Source organism: Nansenia antarctica, assembly GCF_963989245.1.
Source record: "Nansenia antarctica genome assembly, chromosome: 9".
Classification (NCBI taxonomy): domain Eukaryota; kingdom Metazoa; phylum Chordata; class Actinopteri; order Argentiniformes; family Microstomatidae; genus Nansenia; species Nansenia antarctica.
In genome coordinates, this window is record NC_137679.1 from 13,036,978 (window position 1) to 13,058,159 (window position 21,182).

General features: G+C 46.6%; 1 protein-coding gene across 1 annotated transcript in view; it reads left to right on the top strand.

Moving 5' to 3' along the window:
- The window catches only part of fbln1 (fibulin 1), a gene marked incomplete at both ends in the record, with an annotated part of 31,220 nt that extends 10,689 nt beyond the window's left edge, over nucleotides 1-20,531 (top strand). The window contains 10 exon segments of the mRNA XM_080538931.1: nucleotides 12-149; nucleotides 545-688; nucleotides 975-1,100; nucleotides 1,210-1,335; nucleotides 1,578-1,697; nucleotides 3,677-3,808; nucleotides 6,750-6,873; nucleotides 10,792-10,937; nucleotides 11,750-11,887; nucleotides 20,392-20,531. Of these exon segments, the coding sequence (XP_080395057.1) occupies nucleotides 12-149; nucleotides 545-688; nucleotides 975-1,100; nucleotides 1,210-1,335; nucleotides 1,578-1,697; nucleotides 3,677-3,808; nucleotides 6,750-6,873; nucleotides 10,792-10,937; nucleotides 11,750-11,887; nucleotides 20,392-20,531 (1,334 nt within the window).
- Nucleotides 20,532-21,182: the final 651 nt, after the last annotated feature.

Sequence of the window (21,182 nt, forward strand, 5' to 3'; positions counted from 1 at the left end):
TTTTGCCACAGATATTGACGAATGTGAGTCTGACACCCATAACTGCGCCCTGAACTTTGAGTGTCAGAACACACAAGGGTCCTTCCGCTGTCGTCCCAGTGTGCAGTGTGGCGACGGCTTCATCCAGGACGCCCTGGGCAACTGCATCGGTGAGCACTAGGACCCCCAGCAGCCATCACCATGGCAACACATCACCATGACTACAATATCATTTGTATGGCGACAGTATCAGCGGGCACAATTTTGTTTTTGTTACTCCACTATTGCCATAAAGTACACAACGTGTTCGCCGAACACAGTTTCTTCCACAGAATATCAGAACTATGTGAAGTGAAGTGAAACGTTTTATTCTTTATTTATATATATATTTTTATTTATATAGCGCCTTTCGTACATGAATGCAACTCAAAGCACAACTCAAAGCAACTATTTGACATTCCTGTAGTAGTAGTACTTTTTCAGGAGCTTATGAAAGAGGGAACTTTTTGATATGACCCCTTGAAGTGACCCCTTATTGTTTGTCCTCTGTTCTGTATCCCGTAAGACATCAACGAGTGTCTGACCCAGTCAGGTCCGTGCCGCGCCGGGCAGATCTGCCTCAACACTGTGGGCTCCTTCACCTGCCAGAGGAACTCCATCAACTGTGGGCGAGGCTACCACCTCAACGAGGAGGGCAACCGTTGCGTGGGTACGGCTGCCACCTCGACACACTCACACACGCATTACATTTGAAATTTTTGCCGTTTAACAGACTCCTTATTCCAAAGCGACTTACAATTTGACTAAGTAAGTGAACCATCGATCCACCAGTCATAGCAGGACGGACATCAACGGACCTCCTATGTGCCCCATGTTCATTGATCATTGTTTGATAACATCCTCATAATGCACCTAGACAAATGACAACATTTATTCATTTATGGTGTGTGTCTGACTCCTGCTTTCCCCCCCCCCCCCTCTCCCTTTTTTCCTAGACATTGATGAGTGTAAAGGGCCAGATGGAGCGTGTTCAGGTCATGGCTGTATTAACCTGGTAGGGTCCTTCCGCTGCGAGTGCAAGGTTGGCTTCATCTTCAACAGCATCACCAGGCTCTGTGAAGGTACAGTAGGGAAATGCTTCAACACTGGTTCACCCTGGGTAGATGTTACAAATCACCCCAGCTCACTTCATATATTTATCTCAGAGTAATCCTCCTCTGCCTATCTTAGATATCAATGAGTGCAGGCATTACCCAGGCCGCCTCTGTGCCCACAAGTGTGAGAACTCCCTTGGGTCCTACCAGTGCAACTGCACCATGGGCTTCGAGTTGGCTAGTGATGGCAGAAACTGCAATGGTAAGTTTGTGATCCTATGTGTTGTGAATCTATCTCACTTCTCATTTATCTCTTTATATTTCTTTATGTTCAACTTCATAAGCATCTTGTATGCTCTGAGGCGTGTGACTGGGCTGTTGGAGGGAGAAATCGGAGGATGGGCTCTTGTGATGCATGGAACGGAATAAGGAATGATATAAAACACACATGTGTAATATATATGTGTGTCATTGTTTATGTGGTGTGTGACTGACTGTGTGTAGATCTGAATGAGTGCGAGAGTAACCCCTGCAGTCAAGAGTGCGCCAACGTGTATGGCTCTTACCAGTGCTACTGTCGCCGTGGGTACCAGCTCAGCGACATTGATGGCATCACTTGTGAAGGTAAGATTTGCTAAAATAATTTTTTAGCAAATACACATCTCAACAAGAAAAACATAGAAAAACATAGAAAACAAAACAAAAAATCCCACCCCAAATTAACAACAAGCGCTGCAATATATGAGTTAAATTGAAAGAGAAAAAACTAAACAAAAACTAAAACTACTATAATGACGGATTTGGAGATATAAAAAAAAGCCTTTATAGGGAATGTTAAAATCAGTCCTAATCTGCTCAAACGACTTTATAGAGTCAGAGACCAACAGGCCTGCCAGATCCAGTAGGCTGTTCGAAATCCACTCCCTCAGACCAATACTTCTGATCTGTGTCGGAAGGTCAGGATTCAATACCAGGGGACACCAGGCAGAGATAACAGAGAGAATATCCAAATGTCTTCACATCCCTCCAGACCAGTAATGTGTTACAAACAATAACATTATTGCTACGGGAATTCTGATTTATGTTGTAAAAGGGAGGGATATAAGCCCTCTGGGATAACATGCTAGAGACGCAAGACCAATCCACACAGAATCCTTCCTATTCATAAACCAGTTGATCATGGATTTAAGTTGGGCTGACCAATAATACAGTTGGGTAGGGATAAGCAACCCAGTTCCTCTGGCTTATTGAGTTTAGAGAAACTGACCCTCTGATGTTTGTTGTTCCAAATATAGCGAGAAATAAAAGTTTAGCACCTTAAAGAATATTGGGGTCAAATAGCAGGGAAGGTTTTGAAATAAATAATGTAATCAGGGAAGGATAATCATCTTTATAGTGTTGATTCTCCCAAGGAAGGAGGTCTTTTTTTTTAATTAAAGGGGAATAATTGGTCTTGAATAAATCATTTAAGTTGGGAGTGATAAAAATACCAAAATATCTGGAACCCCTCTCCGACACCTGAAAGGGGAGTTGTGGGGGCACATTGAATGGCAGAGCGACAGATTTTCCTAGATTAATTTTGTAACCCGATAGAACACTAAACAAAGTTATAGAGTTCAGAACTGCTGGAATAGATTTTTCTGGATTTCTATCTAAGATAGAGAAGAACATTGTCCGCAAACAAGGAAATGACATGGTTTTCCTCACACACAGTGATCCCGCTTATGTTGTGATCAGTTCTGATGGCCTCAGCTAGGGGCTCAATAAATAGTGTGAACAATAAAGGTGACAGGGGGCACCCTTGTCTGCAACCTCTGCACACTGAAAAACCCTCAGACATCAGGTCGTTTGTATTAACAGTGGCTATAGGGTCATAATAAATGGTATCATATTAATAAACTTAGAACCTAAACCAAATTGTTCTAATACAGAAAACAAAAAGGGCCACTCAACTCAAAGGCATTTTCAGCGTCCAAAGAAATTATAAACACTGGGTTTTTATAAGTGTTAAGATAGTGATCCACTGATCTGACAATATTAAGCGCACAACGTACATTATCTGTGCCATACCTGACGTGATGAATCCTGCCTGATCCCGGTTTAGTCAGTGGTTCACATGAAACATTGGCACATGGTGTTCTTATCATATTAATTGAGCAGTCATTGTTTTTACTTTTCAAATGATGGGAAAGCAGACGACTAGATTTATTAACGAATTCATAGTACTTTTGTTTAGTGAAAAGTAAGAGAGTGAGAAGTGTGATCCATGTTGAGTTTAGTTCTAGCACTAGCACTAACATTTTAGTTTAGTTTTAGCATTCACTAAATTTGCAGCTGTAGGTGTTTGTTTATGTATTTGTTCTAACCTAATAACCTCGTCCTAAGACCATATTTGATGAACTGTAGCTTATACTGAACCCGTGATGACATGATACACATCAACTGTGACATAGATAGTAGATAGTATTAGATATGAGTAAGATGTGTCAGTTGAAAAGTAAGAGATTTTATATTGTCCTATTGAAGATCTCAACAAAACCATGTATGTGTTCACTGTTTTCTGCCCTCATTTCCTACACGTTTGACCTTTGACCCTCCCTCAGACATTGATGAGTGTGCCCTGCCCACCGGGGGTCACATCTGCTCCTACCGCTGTCACAACTCCCCGGGCAGCTTCCACTGCACCTGCCCTGTCACTGGTTACACCCTGGCCCCCAACGGACGCAGCTGCCAGGGTGAGGGCTCCACAGCCTATAGTCTTACTACAAAGTAGAGGACATGTATTTTTTTGTGGAGGTAGTCTGGGGTAGCCCTGTCTCAGGGCTTTCACATCGCCAAAGAACCGTTCCCGTTCCCGTTCCCGTTCTGGAACCTCCAAACCTTGGTGCTGTCTGGCGAACGCTGGTCATCAATGCTGGGTGATGAAGGGGCGGGATAAACAAAAATGTCACAAGATGGCAGCTACTTCACTGGAAATGAGGATAATATCTTCCACTACAGTATCTGAAATAAACACTATTTTCTATGAAACAAAACAAAAGACACTTTCTACACGCATTCTCTTACTAACCAGCTGCTCCATTACTGGAATAGAAATGGCTTACGAAGTTCACGTTCACGCGCGCGCGTGTGTGTGTTTGCTGAGCATGTGAGGAAGATTAGATTAGATTTAGATTAGATTACATTTAGATTACATTTTGTCTCCTTCCTTCTTGCTGGTCTTTGCAACCTAGAATACGTGACTGTTCTACGTTTTGGTTCCCGCTTGAGAACCACTATTGTCTGGTTCCCGCTGCGAACCAACTTTTCAGGCTCTGAACCAATTTATTTTCGGTCAGAACGCGCCGGCCGGTTCCAGACTTGGTTTGCGAACGCGAACCGGATGTGGTTCCTTGGCGGTGTGAAAGCCCTATCTGAGACTTAGCCCTAATGTTGCCCCCAAACCAGTGGCGGCTGGTGCTAAAACGTTTGGGTGGGGCACAGGTTATGGAGGCATGCTCCACGGGGAAGAATATCAACTTTAAAATCTGGATTTACAGTCAATTTTAGCATGAGAATAGCTCTACCCCCCTCTACAGACCTCTTCATCCCCTCTACCCACCTCTACAGACCTCTCCATCCCCTCTACCCACCTCTACAGACCTCTCCATCCCCTCTACCCCCCTGTGTACAGACCTCTCCATCCCCTCTACCCCCCTGTACAGACCTCTCCATCCCCTCTACCCCCTGTACAGACCTCTTCATCCCCTCTACCCTCCTCTACAGACCTCTTCATCCCCTCTACCCTCCTCTACATACCTCTTCATCCCCTCTACCCCCCTGTACAGACCTCTTCATCCCCTCTACCCCCCCCTGTACAGACCTCTCCATCCCCTCTACCCTCCTCTACAGACCTCTCCATCCCCTCTACCCTCCTCTACAGACCTCTTCATCCCCTCTACCCCCCTGTACAGACCTCTTCATACCCTCTACCCCCCTGTACAGACCTCTTCATCCCCTCTACCCCCCTGTACAGACCTCTTCATCCCCTCTACCCCTCTGTACAGACCTCTTCATCCCCTCTACCCCTCTGTACAGACCTCTTCATCCCCTGTACAGACCTCTTCATCCCCTCTACCCCCCTGTACAGACCTCTTCATCCCCTCTACCCCCCCTGTACAGACCTCTTCATCCCCTCTACCCCCCTGTACAGACCTCTTCATCCCCTCTACCCCCCTGTACAGACCTCTTCATCCCCTCTACCCCCCTGTACAGACCTCTTCATCCCCTCTACCCCCCTGTACAGACCTGTTCATACCCTCTACCCCCCTGTACAGACCTCTTCATCCCCTCTACCCCTCTGTACAGACCTCTTCATCCCCTCTACCCCTCTGTACAGACCTCTTCATCCCCTGTACAGACCTCTTCATCCCCTCTACCCCCCTGTACAGACCTCTTCATCCCCTCTACCCCCCCTGTACAGACCTCTTCATCACCTCTACCCCCCTGTACAGACCTCTTCATCACCTCTACCCCCCCCTGTACAGACCTCTTCATCACCTCTACCCCCCCAGTTTTCTCTACAATTTCTACAATTTTCTCTCTACAGTTTCTACACGTCAACGTGTACCGAAACACTTGTTTCCAACGTGGTCCTACGTTTCTCCTACACCAAGACACATACAAAGAGCATAGAAACATACAAAGAGCATAGAAGATACAATCAGAATACAGTCTGCCATTCCTTCTCCCAGCATCGATTTGGTTTTCCTATCATGACTGAAGGACAGATGATTCACTTACTTACACAAGTTTGACTTCGGTAATAGGTCCAGTTGCAATATCATCAAGTTGGGAACAAAAGATGCCTCCTTCTAATCCATTTGTTCAATTTGTTTACAAAGTCCGGTAGTGGTTTGCTGTGTGATTTGCTGTATAGTTCCATATTCCCCCTGCGTGTTGGTCGCACGGCAGCGGAGACGGTCGCTGATAATTAAGACCAGCAGTAGAATGTTGCCAATAGACATATTACACAAAACACAAAACGAACAAAACAAATAAAAATACGAAGCAAACATTACTTGCCGCCATAGCCATGGTTAGCAGGTGAACGAACGTGATCTGAAATGTAAGTTAGCTACGCCGGCCGTATGACATGACGTAAGCACGTACGATTCTTTGTGCATGTCCCAAAACCCCATAGACAAATGACCGAATGGCCTGAAGTTACCAAAATAGATTTTACATGCAAGTCTACGAGAACAGCCTAGTGCAACTTCGAGTAGACTGAAAGTTGCCCTGAAAGGGGCGGGACTTGAAGCTGATTGGAACATACTCCACAGAACACTAGCTGATTGGACTATGATATACTCCACAGAACACTAGCTGATTGGACTATGATATTCAGAAGCAACACTGTCTAGAAGTCATAGAAAAAAAAATCTCTCTCTTCTCCCTTTGGTGGGGCATTGTCCAATTGCCCCTAATGAACCAGCCTCCCCTGCCCCAAACCACTAGGATGTCCTCTTGGTCAAATGGTCCTCTTTATACATTAGCTAATGCATTAGCCCTGCAATCTTGTCTGTAGTATACATTCAGAGATTAATTGAGGCATGAAATATTTTTTTTTGTTTTCGGTTTTGTGTTTAAAAAAATAAATAAATCAGAAGGCCTGAATTTGTTTGCTTCTCTGTCTAGATATTGATGAGTGTGTGGCAGGGACACACACATGCTCGGAGGCGGAGAGCTGCTTCAACGTGCAGGGAGGCTACCGCTGTCTGTCCTTTGAGTGTCCGGCCAACTATCGCAGAGCAGGGGAGACGTGAGTACCTGGGGTTTCTCTTTCTTCCACTCACTGGTGGAGTACACACACACACACACACACACACACACACACACACACACACACAGTTTCCATTGACCAGAGAGCTCCTTTTCGGTCAAGAGACATTATCAAACGGCCACTTCTCTACAAAGAACAGCATCAACCTCCTCCCACCTGTGTGATATCAAAGCCCTGCATGTCCAATGTTGACGCTTATTGACTTTAGTAGGGATTCAGTTTTAACATGTTCTCTTAAACGTGGTGTAATGCAGGCAGTTGAATGATGAAATGCTTGAGTTGTGTAATAGCTGGCACCAGAGGCAGTGTTTGAAGGCACTTGTATGAAGGGGCATGAAAAGGGCAGTTCTTGCATGACCCCACAGGGGGCAGTGTAACACATTGCCTGTCCACAGCAACTCAGAAGGCTGCTGTATTGTTGACTGTTGTTCCTACCACCCGCATGCCACGCACGGCAAAATAAACCGTATCTCTCTTTTTTTCTCTGTTGTCTGTCTGTTCCTATCTGTCCGTTCTGTCTTGTCTTGTCCCGCTTCTGCCTCCCCCCCCCTCCCCCACTCTCCTCTCTCCCTCTCTCTTTACAGTCGTTGCGAACGCTTGCTTTGCAATCTGACTAGCGAGTGCGCGGCCTTGCCCGTGAGAATAACCTACTACCACCTCACCTTCCCCACCAACATCCCCGTGCCCACCAACGTCTTCCGCATGGGGCCCTCCAGCACCGTCCCCGGAGACGACGTCCAGACGTCCATCGTCGGCGGCAACCAGGGCGGCTTCTTCAGCGCCCAGAGGGTGCCCTCTGGTGGCGTGATGACGGTGGCAAAGCCGATCTCTGAGCCTCAGGACTTTGAGCTGTCTCTGGAGATGAGGCTGCTGCGCTATGGCACCGTCAGCACCTACTTGTCTAAAGTGCTGGTGTTTGTCACCAAAGAGCAGCCCAGTCTATCCTATAATGCAATTCCAGAGTAAACAGTCGAAAAACAAACAATAATAACAACAGAAACCGAAATTGCCATTATGGCATTAAACTCTATGGCTCTCATTGCCTTATTATAGTCATTTTGTGGTCTACATTTTTACTGTCACTTTTCTTAGTAGGCCTACGTGTTTTATCACGATTAAGATAGGTCAAATTGAATGTACTTTTTGGAGTTGTGGCATTTAGATGGCCTCTAGGTGGCACTCTAGGGCAGGGTAAATCACCAAGGGGTAGTGACCCATGGCTGCTTATACATTACTGTATTTGAATGATCACTGCATGGTATAGTCTGTAGCACTACAACATTTTTACAGTTTCAAGTTTCAACTTGACAGTATTTGTTTCTTAATTGTTTTGTATTAAAATTTTAAATAGAAATGTTCAATACGATTCAGTTTATTAAGACACACTCTGTTTGAATCGGAGGAGCTGTGGGGATCAAAAGTTTGTGAAGTAAGTATGCAGTTTAAACTGACAGTAAGAATATTACTGATAAAAGATAAACTGACGTCTACTACACAAGCATTTGAGTAGAAGAACACAGATGCAATTGCAGGTGAGTGTCAATGTCAGATTGGCACTACCTAGACATTGGTCATATGTCTGCTTCACACGCTCTGTATCAAGCTGTCTATATCCAATAGTTATCTTTAGGAATGCTTTCCTCAGGTCCTACTTAGTACACTTTAGCCTTTGAGGAATAATGCAAAATGCATAGATGATTCTACCGCATACTGCAAGTGTAAATCCCAGCAGACATCAAAAGGAAGACAGAGTAAGTGACAGGCGATGGGATGTAGTTAGGGAAGAGTAGGAAATATGCATCAGGTTACAGTATAAATAGCCTGACAAGCCGAAGCCGTGTGGCGAGCAGCGCCTGGGCTGTAGCTTATAATAAGTGTAAATTCATCTGTCCCAGGGTCCTCCTGGGCTGTCACAGGAGCACAGCGATGCTCTTCTCTGGAGGGGGAAATCCTTAAAATAAAACAACATGGCGGTGCAGGAAGTTTTTTTTTCCTCCACTCTGACATTGAGTTATGGGGATCTGGGTTCTGGCTGGTGGTCTGAACAATTTGTGGTGCAGCAACATCACCGCGCGGAGAATGAATGATGCCCTGCAGTGTTTGTGTTGGGCCGTTATCAATGTCCCGACTATAAATAATAATTACCAAAAAAATAAAAGGGACTTTGCCTTGCGCTTGACCAGAGGACTTCCATCCAACAGTCTGTTTTCCTTTCTGGTCTGAAGTATTGGGGTTTCTTCTCTCGTAGTGCTGGGTCTCACTGGGCCACGTGAGAGGACAGGCAGGGGAACACACACACACACACACACACACACACACACATACACACACACACACACATACACAACACACACACACAATACACTCACACAATACACACACATACACACACACACACACACACACACAGAATACACACACAGGGCATACTGTAATTAGCCCTCCACTTGCTGCCCTGCTTTTGATGTGTGCCGTCCTGTGTGCGAGGGGGCAGTTCACCCTGGGTCGTTATATTCTCGTAAATTCACTCCACGGCCCAGCGAAGCGCTCGTCTGATCCTCTGGGGTCTGCTCTCTCCGCTGCTCAGGCCGAGGTATTATAAACTAGGAGAACATTTTGTGGCTTTGGCCTGGACCAAAGCAAAACTTGGACCCACCCGCTAATTGCTAATTACAAGCCCCTACGCAGCGGCGGCTTGACTTTTTGTCAGGGGCTTCTCCCCTCTCTCTCTCTCCCCATGAAAGGAGCCCTGCAACCCAAGCCGGACCTGGGGGTTGAGCTGCAGCCTATAGGTCCCCTGAGGAGAGAAAGAGATGCATGGATGGTGAGTCACAATGTGGCTGTATAGCCGCGGTGTGGAACTGGACCTATACGTACGGAAACATGTCTATTTTCATAACCTAATATAACCCTGGTCAACTTCAGTTTCGTCTGTTTCAAGGGGACCATGTTCCCATTGTATGAATGCCCATTGTCGGTTTTGTATCTAATCCTATGGCACGTCTCATCTGGGTGGCAATTATCTAGATGAGGTCTTGTCATTTGGAGTTTGGAGATGGAAGAATGAGAAACCGCTTCTCCAACTTCTCTAACATTCTAGGCATGATATCTTCCTGGTTGTATAACTGTACTGTAGGTACGGGGGTGGCGTTTGTTTCCGAGAAGACGCGGAGGGGGCGGGGCGGGGGGACGGGGTTTGTGTGTGTGTGTTGGGGGGGGGGGGGCGGGGGGCTCCATCCACCCCAACCTGCCACTGATTAGCCTGTGAAATAAACAAAGCCTTAAATAATGGGATGAGAGCAGCTCGGAGAGCCTGGGGAGTTGTCTAGTCATGTTTCTCACAATTTAGGAGTCTTCTAGAACCCCCCGCGCCCCATAAATCCTCCTCAAGAGATTATCGTATGTGAAGCCGGGGACACTAGAAAAATCCAAATATTTTTCTTGAGCAGGTCGTGGATCATTCTTCCGAGGGCTCCGTCAGAGAGTATTTCACTCCCCACACAACCGGTGCATCAGGAAACCAAACCGCCAATGGCGAGGCGAGAGTCAGCCACCAGCAGCAACCCCTCTCGGCGGCTGTGTGATCTTTGGCCGTTGTTGTTTTATTATTCTTCCCAGCCGCGAGCCGTGTGATTGTTTTTTGATGTCGAGTCCTATATCCAGCATCCCCGCTGTACTTCGGGGGCAGATAGTGTTTGTGTAAGCGGCCGTTCTACTGGCCCCGCTGACTTCTTGATTATGTGGTGGGCTGCTCCCTAGGATGCCCTGTCATTGTGAGCTTCAGAGGAGGAGGGAGGCGGTTTTTGGGGGATGGAGGGGTTTGTTTTTAGACTTTTCCTAAAGGTCAGAGGTTATGTGTGTGTGTGTGTGTGTGTGTGTGTGTTTACCTTCTCTCAGCAGGCAGAGGGTCGAGCGCTCGGACACCGTCCGCTGTGTCAAGTCCTGCCAGCCGAATGACATCAGCTGTGTTCTGGACCCCGTGCACTCCGTGTCCCACACGGTCATCTCCATGCCCACCTTCAGGGAGTTCACCAAACCAGAAGGTAGGGGGCGACCCTCTCAGATAAACAGCTTTGCTCTTACAAACGGTTCCCATTGTTTCCACACAATTTAGGGTATTTTTAGAACTGCCGCCTGAGGTGGAGGCCAAAGACTATTTGCCAGTTTTGGTCGGTAGGACAATAGTTACCCTCTAAAAGTTATCCTCTAGTCTCTTCTATTCTACTCTATGTACTGGACACGATTACATGCACAATGACACATCTTTGTTTGCTGTCCTAGATTGCCTATCTCTCCTATCTCTCCTATTTAGTTCTCATTAAGTATCACATACCTGTATAGATTCGAATTTCCATTGAACTTCTGAATCCATCTCATGTTACATCTTGCCCAAAACTAGCTGATACATGACTGTGTTATTATACTACGTTATTATACTGTTGTACGGACACCATTTATAGGCCAAAACCAATGAATTCTTGCCACATAAGATGGATTTGGATGTAATCACAGACAGACCAACAGAACCAAAGACCCAACATGTCGTACACACTCATCTTCAACTTCATGGGAAGTTAAGTTCTTTTCGTTTCTCACAAGCTCCTCATTGGGGTGTAAAGGACTTGCAGGCCTTCAACTGAACAACAGTACTGAACCCCCCCGCCCCCCCCCCCCCCCCCCCCGCCTTGACCCCCCTCTGCATAACATAAACACAGAGCTCAGCCGCCTTCCATTTTATTGTCTTCCTTTTAAGAAAACAAACTGGCATGAGTCTAGCCGTGCAATCGGAGCATTTTTACGAGGGGGTCTAAACTCGCTAAAAGCCTTTTGTGTCTCCATTGTTATCTTCCAACAGAGATAGTCTTCCTGAGGACCATGTCCCCGGCGCACTCCTCTCAGCTGGGTTCTTCTGACATCATTTTCGACATCCTGGAGGGCAACGTCCAGAACTCCTTTGACATCGTCAAGCGCTACGACAACGGCAGGATTGTGGGTGAGTGACAGGGCAGGAATGAAGGCAGGCGGGCCGGGTCGCTTGACTTGGTTTGAGGTCTGAGTGACTAAAGGACCTTCCCAGGCCTTTCCCGACTGGAAATTGAATTTGCTCCGAGACAAAAAGCGTTTTTTCTGACCTAATTTCGCATTACAACATTTGCTTTTTTACAAACTGAACGCATATGTGTCTTTGTGTGAGAGCTTAGGGTAGAAGAAAGAGAAGCCTTCTGAAAAAGCTTGAAATTCTCCAGAAGGATGCTCCCGTGACATACGCACATCTGACACGACTTGGTAATGGTATTTGCACTCTGGTGCCGTTCTGTAGCTGTCAACGTCTTTCCGGAGCCCTTCATGTTGTCTTCTCTAGAGAGCTGTCCTTTGGTTCGTCCTTTGAGACCAATGAAGGGCTTTCTGTCTCCACCAAAACATTTGGCATCAGTTTCCCACTCTTGTGGGGAATGCACCATTTAATTCACTTACTTCAACTCATTGACCACCATGTATTTTCCCCCAGTACTCCAAAAAAGTAACAAAGCCTTTTTCCCCCCTGATAATGGAGGGTACGATGTGTAGAGATGACATGTTATTTTACCCATCAAGCCGTCTGTGTGCACACAGTATAGTATAACGGCATGTGTGTGTGTGTTTATTCACATGACCCGAAAGCAGACTATAGAGATATATACAGGCAGATACACCTAGTACTCACACTAGAGATCGACATTGAAATAAAGCCTTCGCCGGTGAGAACGGTATAGAGACGAGCTCCAGTGGGTGTGACTATACGTTCCTCTGGAGCAGCCCATCCCTTCCACTAGTCTGGTGCTGATCCAGCGCTCCTCACTGTCTCCAGGTTAGACGAACCGAAGCCAGGCCCTGGGAGGATGGGGGCGTAGTGGGTACGGGGATGACACATTGTTGGGCCTGGGTATGGGTGTTATTGTTTTGGCTCCATGCTGCGATGCATGCAGGCAGGCAGGGTGGACAGAGGACAGAACTCTGCTCTGTGCTGATGGATGAAGGGATGGCCTGTCACTACACACATCTGTCTCTCCATTATAGAGAGCAAGAGTAAACACAGCGGAGAGAGTGAGAGTATCGTACACTCATCACCTCGTGGGCTGTGGACATAGACACACACACACACACACACACACGCACGCACGCACTGCAAAGTAATGTATGTGCATGTGTTTGACTTAACTGGTGTGTGTGTGTCTGTCTGTGTGAATGTTTGTTTGTCTGCTTGTCTGTCTATCTAAGTGAGTGAGTGAGTAGGTCGAGAGAGAGAGCAAGAGAGAGAGAGAGAGAGACAGAAAGAGAGAGAGACAGAGAGAGAGAGAGCGAGAGAGAGAGCGAACGAGAGAGAGAGAGAGAGAGAGAGAGAGAGAGAGAGAGAGAGAGAGAGAGAGAGAGAGAGAGAGAGAGAGAGAATGTGTGCAGAAGTAATCCTGGGCCGTGTTATTCATGTGGTCGTATGTATTGTTCCATTTCCCCCCCACCAGCCCTCAGTGTCTCGCCGAGCATTAGAGCACTTTAACTGGCTCCCACATGAAAGGCCTCACTGCCCTGTTTGTGAGGAGCCACTTCTCTCTCAAGCTCATTCGATGCTTATTGGATGCAGCTCTCGCATGTAAGCATTTGTCGGTGTAACTGAGGCACTCAGCTCATGAGGCTTTGGCCAGTGGCTTGCCCGCTGTGATGTGTGCTGTCCAGGGCTTGGTTGTTGGATAGCTCCTGTTGGGTAGCTCTGAAGCTAGCTAATGTGTCAACCCAGTTAGACTAGAGTAGCTCCCAGAATCCATCTAAAGTGGTTTGTTTCGAGGTACTGTACAAAGGGGAAGATTAACAGACAAAGAGCTGGACGAATAGATAGGGAAACTTTTTTTTTTTTCTGTTTTAGCTTTAGTATGTATCGGAAGAAACGGGCTGTTTGAGATCGATGCGGTGTCACGACATCTTCGAGTGAATAATCGAAAAGAATTGTTCCGCTTGCAGCCTTTCCCACACACTGACTCACAATCTCGACACACTCACACGCCCTGACACAAACCAGGCTACAGTACACACCACACACTGCGAAGAGCCCTATCCCACTTTTCCCTAGTCACCCATCACTGTCTGGAGACTCTCCTCTTGTCACGCCCGGGCGACGACCCTGACAGCTTAGCTGCATCTGTGCAAACACAAGAGCCCTCGACGCTCGGAAAACATGATCGACGCAACCGATCAAACACTTACGCCATCTGATTTCATGTCACGGAATCACTACTACTACTAGAGCTGCACTAACCACGACCACACAGCATAGCCGACTCTCACGCCACTCCAGGTACACACAACAGATCCAACACGGTGGTATGTCATCGCGACAAAGACAACATTTCTGACACTTCTTACACGCAGTCAGAAAGACAAACAGAGCGGAGGTATGCATGACTCACACCGGGTGCTGTCGTACACCTTTTTGATTAGGGACGATTGTTTAAACGGAGGGGATGATCGCGGGATGATTGATTTTGGTGTACACAAGGAACAGGTGATGGTCTACACAGGGGACAGGTGGTGGTCTACCCAGGGAACAGGTGGTGGTCTACAGCTAACAGGTGGTGGCCTAGGGGTTTTCCCTCCAGCATATGCTGTGTTAGATCAGTGGTGTCTGTCAGTTTGACATGGTGTGGGTAGTCCTTCTGTTTGACTTCCTCTCAGGGCCACGCTTCCACGTGGGGACTAATATTATCTTTATCCCCTCCCAGTGGAAGCTTGGTGCGGACAGAGTGAGCTCACGACATGCTCCTGTGAACAGGCTGAGAGGTAGCTAAGGCTTGGCTGAGTCTGTTACTGACTGATGGAGCAACTGTGAGCTATGAGGGAAAAGAGTAAGAAGGAGGAGAGGGAAAAAACTCTCTCTCTGGCCACCGTGAGAGTGGGGAAGTGAGCAAACCACCAACCAGGCTAGTCTTTTTGGCCAAAAAAGGTTTAAGAGGGTGGTTCCTCCCAAAACAGAGATTAACCCAAGTCCTCAACAAAATCACACTTTCAGTGGAGGAGGTAGGTGCTTTGTAGTCAGCCCGAGGAAGATACCGGATAAGACTTTTAGTCTATTGCCAGGAAAATGGCCCTTAGTGTTTCAAGTACCTTCCCCTCTACCGTACATCAAACCCCACCGTCAACGGCTCACATAGCCTTGGGACAGGCCACAAGACCGAGACGCCAGAGCAGTATTCCAACCATTTTATTTCAGCGCAGGTAGAAATATGGCCCGGTGGTGAGACCTCCGTCCAAACAATACCAAATACCTTTTTGCGATGTCATCGGCACGTAGCTGTGAAGCTCCACCACCAGGCCAACTCGCACTGAATAAGGGAGTGAACGCTCCGGTCTACAGTCAGGTATGTGTCCATAGCTGCCAATGGAGCCTTCCCTTCCACAGCAGCTGGTGGAATGTCGGCCTAGTGTGTCAGACATTAACCGAGGTGTTAAAGAGACACGCACACGCACACACACACACACACACACACACACACACACACACACACACACACACAGTGGTCCTTGAGGAAGGCTCTGTTTCTTTGGTCTGTCTCTTGTGGCTGGCGGCAGTGTTGAGTCTGGCGTGTTGGGGCATTTGGAGTACGGTGTGTGTGGAGCTGAGGACAGCAGCGGGGTAGGGGGGAAGCTGATAAGCGGAGCACTACTCATCCTCAACGTCTGAGAGCCTGTCAGGGGGATGAATCATGACATGGCACCAGCGGGCCCGTCAGAGCAGGCCAAGACCATGAGGAATCCCTGCCTGCCACAGAGAGGGATTAACACGGCTAATCAAAACAGTGTCTTCCCCACCCCACCACCCGACACACAGCCAAGCACACAACGCCTTCCTGGGGTGGTCCACGCACACACTGATGGTAGAGGTAGATAGTGTCACACACACACACACACACACGCACACGCACGCACACACACACACACGCACAAACACACACGCACGCACACACACACACACACACACACACACACACACACACACACACGTATGCACAGTATGCATGCACACAGCCACCCACCCAGACAGACAGACACAGACACACACACACACACACACGCATGCACGCACACATATATACACATTAACACACACCATTGATTTTGCAGTATAACTGTCATAGAATCTGCCAGACTTGTCTCCCTCCCCTCTGTGCTCCATTTGATTTGTATTCACTTATTCATCATCACTCCTTACTATCTCCATGCTGCTGTCTATTTCAGCTTTATATCAGTTATCTATGCTTTTATAATTTATCATATTAATCACCTCACTCTTTATCTACGTTGCATGTCCTTTTTGCCAATACAGATAAGAAAGTGAATGTATTAGGGATTTTCCTCTGTTCATCAAATATAGATCCAAAAGACATTCACTAGAATATGTGCACAGTTTTGAGAAATTGATGGTCTCGCAAGCCCGATAATACAGCATTATCGGATTGATGTCATGACATTTGAATGTCATATTCTCTAAATAGACAAGAGGGCTTTCTTTCACTCTATTTTCTGTTCACCTACAGTTTAAGGTCACTTGTATGGTGTCACTATCATGGTGAAGATAATGTTGCATGCTGTATCATCACCATTGCGTCACACAACCCACGGGGAAGAAAAAATCCAAGAAAAGCAACAACCTTTCCTTCAGGCTACTCTTTCAATGATGTCACAACACTCAAACAATGTCCAACAGTGACCCACGGTTCATTTGGGAGATCTGTAACTATGACTCATCGCTAATTGACCTTGAAATACCAAACCACACAGGCTGCCCTTTCAGAGCGGGGGTGTGCGGGGCTTCCTGGCCTCTTTGGAGTGGTCAAGGGGCCTGTTTGGACAGCCTATAGCCTGGCCGTACTGGCCGACCGTGGGCTAGTGATCAGTCCGTACCAAAAACACAAGAAAGGCCACTCTGGTCTGTGACCTACGCTCCCGCTCCCCACAGGGTGCCTGTATCATTGGCCTTTCTCACAGCGGACTGGGACATGGCGAAGCCGACTCCGCCTGGCCCCCCTCCAACGGTTTTACTGCTCTAAGCACGCATCGCGCAACGGCCAGCGTGTCATTATACAATACTGTGGTGAGGCCAGCGCATACTTTTCATTTGTTTTTGGTGTAAAACCCGTTCATTTTGGATTTTGTCATACACTTCCTCGCCGAGTTGTAGAAACCAGAAAACCCAGAAATTGTACTGTTTACATGTAACCCTTCAATATTGTAGCCCCGGCAGCCATAGAGGATGACAAATGCCTCCTGGCATTTGCTTCACTTTGTTTTGTGGCAGTGTCTCCTCTACTACCATGCATTTAAGGCTATTTTCTACTTACGCGCTATTTCATGGTGTGGCGGAATGTTCCGGGGGGGAACAGGGGGTTTGTGCAGCTGTGCGTTTGATGGGGGCTGTAAAATGGTGGGGTCACCTCTGCACCCTGCGGCTGATACCTCAGGAGAACAGAACGACACGCTCCAAGGGGATGCTGGGAAGCCTTCCCAGCACTACAATCGTCTCCACCCACGGGAATGTAATGTATACACAAGACAGAAGAGATGATATCGGCACGAGAGATTGTGAACTTTCAGTGTTTATTTGTATGCATCTCAGGTAATGACACTATCGTGCCATCAAAGTAAAACCTGTTATGTGGTGAGGCTTTCACCTCACCGCAGCTCGGGGCCGACCGAATGAAATGTCTGAGATGATTATGTGGTTGTGGTTTCACCTCAGGTTCATTGCAAGTATGTTGAGCACAGCTGTCGCTATAGATGCTCTCCCTTTCTGAAGGAGGCTGTTTGTGCTGCTGATGTGAAGAGTACTGAAGTTCAGAGCCTTGATTATATGAGCCTTCATTTATACTCTTCAAGGTGTCAAATCTAACAACTCAAATCTGCATCAAGTTCTGTCTAACAAGAGGGTTCTGTGTACAGAGTTACAGTAGGCCTATTAGCATCATTGTCTATGTTTCACCTCTCACAGTGGCGACTGGTACCATTCAAGGGTTCCCAATTTTCTTTTTCTGAAATCTACTGAGTAGAACGGTCCTCCCCTTCCTTTGAGGAACCTTCTATTGGTATGTGAACCCTCAGATGTGTCAATGCATGTGCTACCTTTATCCTACCACAAGTCTGAAGTCAGCTGAACTGAGCTTAGTCAATCAAGGCAGCCAGCTGCACCTCGTCGATCATTGGTTAAAGCTGCGAGCTGCAAGAGAGAAAGACACGAACCTCGATCTGTTCAGTGTCAGGCGAAGCCGTTGACATGTTTTTCAACAATTGATTCTTGTTACAACATTTAATTGCGTTCTGTGTTGTTTATGATTTATTTATTTATTACAGTTCTCCTCATTCGTTTCACTGCTTTTCATTGAAACTTTGTCCACAAGAGGCTTTGTGGCTGTAACTTAGCCTTACTTGACCCCGATTATGGAAAACGTTTAGAGCATCCATTGGATTTGGGTCATTTTTATGATCTGAAACCATCACTCTATTCCCAATAAAACAGAGCTATTGTGGACAGAAATCCATCCCGTATTGTGGTGCTCCATTCCAATACTGTATTTTATAATGATATGTTTCACTGTGCTTTCGCTCATCTTCATTGTTGCATTTGTTCATCCATCAAACTCTGTGAACTGAATCACATCTGAATTGGAGGCCATTAACATATTCGAACCGTATGAACTATGAGTGTTTTTGCATGCTATACACTTTGCATGGTCAAGGATGATTGTTTAAAGATATTACCCTCAGATTTAGCCAAATAGTCCACTCATGTAATCATCCACTCAGGTGATAACAATTATCTATGCTGGTCAATTCTTTCCCTCTGTTATGAGTGCCTTTAGACTCCCAGGAGAGCTTGAATGCCGTGCCACCTCTATTCGCTACTGGCTCAAAAAATCTTTTTTTTTACAAACGCAAACCCCAATCTCTTTTTCCATGTCCTTTATTTTTCTGAACATTACTGCCGCTGACGTTGAGTTCACGCAGAGGTTCCTCCTCTCTGATGGCGCTGACGGTTTGGAAACAATAAAACCCCCGTCTCGCTCCCCTCTGCCAAGTGTCACTATGCAACAGAGTCCCAAAACACCAAAACAAGGGGGCAACCCTGGTAGAAGGGCCCCCACACTCCACACTCTGAGACGCTTATCTCTGGAATCTCCTGGAATCTTCTTTGTGGGCGCAGTAGGGATCCAGACTGGTGGGGGGGGGGAGGCTCAGTCTCCCAGCTCCTAGCTCCTCCACAGTTCAAGATGGATTCTTTAAGGAATGCCTCCATTTTTGTATCGCGTGACTGCGACCGCTCCCCGTCGTCAAACACATGGGACTCATTTACCCTTGTGGGCCACAAAGATGGTGCCACAAACATCAATCCCCCTCAGGAAGGGAATGAGAAGAGAAGAGAAGAGGGGAGAGGGGAGAGAGAGAGAGAGAGGATCACCACACAATACCAATGTCCCAGAGGACACTGCAGCAGCAGCTAGCTCACACGGGATCATCATCATTTGCCCTGTGGTGAACATGACCGAACGTCTCTCGACTGGTTTATTATCATACAAAGACTCCTCATGATTCACGCTGATGTGACATCTCGTTGGTTTGATTTACTATGTTTTGGTGATTCACCATCATACTGCAGTTTTTTGAAAAAGCATCTTTTATTTTTTTTTGCATTGATCCATTTTGTTAGTATCTGTTTGTAACCTATACCTACTCTGATACCTGTCTCATGTATTCATACTGTGTGTGTGTGTGTGTGTGTGTGTGTGTGTGTGTGTGTGTGTGTTTGTTTGTCTGTGAGAGAGAGAGAGAGAGAGAGAGAGAGAGAGAGAGAGAGAATAGCTAGAGGAGTGAGAGGAGGAGACAGTGCAGTGATTGTGCTGCCTGACTGCACTCTGGCGATGGCTGTTCAAACAGGACTGAGCTGAAATGTCACCAGCCCTTCACAGAGAAAAGGCCCGCTGACAGCCTGTATAAACACTGGATTTGTTTTGCCCTGTAATCGCATGTTCACTTAAAAAGTGCTTCCAACGAATTCCAGGAGCATTCGGTAATTCTTGGGTCTCGGTTGTGGTGTGTTTTCCCCCACGTTAACGTGATGGAGGGTGTCTCTTGTCCACGGGGAGAGGGTGGAGAGAAGGTGGGGAAGGGAGGGAGAAATACAAGCCAGATTCACATAAGGAGGTTTGACATTCCACTCATCATGGCCAACTCGTCACCACCAGGCTCTGGTAACAGTGTTGCACGTGATGAGCAGACCGTACGGTCCCTGCCACTTTTCATTTCTAAACGGCCTCAGATACAGTCGAACCACTTTGAGTCGACATCAATTGGATATAGTATGTAGGAATGCAAAGTTGAGTTATTCTGAACAAAATAAATGATGTCCCCTATGGTCCGTGCTCATTATTGACGGGCAACTTTGACTGCCATCTTGTGTCCCTTGTGTGTCTCCACTAGGGGTGGTCCGACAGGTGAAGCCCCTCATCGGGCCTCTGAGCACGGTGTTGAAGCTGTCCATGAACTACGTCACCTCGGGGGTGGTCTCTCACCGGAACATCGTCAACGTTCACGTCTTTGTCTCCGAGTTCTGGTTCTGAGTGTCCCTGATGTCCGGCGTCACCACAATACCCATTCAGCACCAATCTAACTTCACCCTCTTGGAAATGAAGAGATAAAACATGTTGAGCATATGGAGCAGAAAATTAAGATTGCAAGGTTTATTATGATGTGCATGCATCATTGATACATCCAACACACATAACTTTTGATAACCGTTGTCGATAAAGACACCACTAGCTGCTTAGTTGCTTATTATTGTACAAAAACAAAAGCAATTACCAATGATTTCATATGATAAGCCAAGCCTTGAATGTATGCTTATAATGCATCTGGCATAATGGAGATACACGTGAAGACTAAGACGAATATAATGTACGTATTATGGTTTCAGGTTTGATAGATTGAATATGATGTGAACTTAAAGTGCATGCATATTGTTGGAGATGAGTTGGAGATGTGAAAAACCATTGAAGGAATTATAGTTGAATGTAACACTAAACCATAGGGTAATGATGCACCCTGTATGGCATTCTTTGTTTTCTGACTGAATGCATTTGCAAAAGTTGTTACTATATTGAATAAACAGTCTTATTTTTAGTAGTGTAGCGTCATCTATCAGTTTGAGTCAAATGTAAGTTTGAGCTAGGTGGTGTAATTTGTCTGCAGTCCTTTAAGGTTTCCATAATATT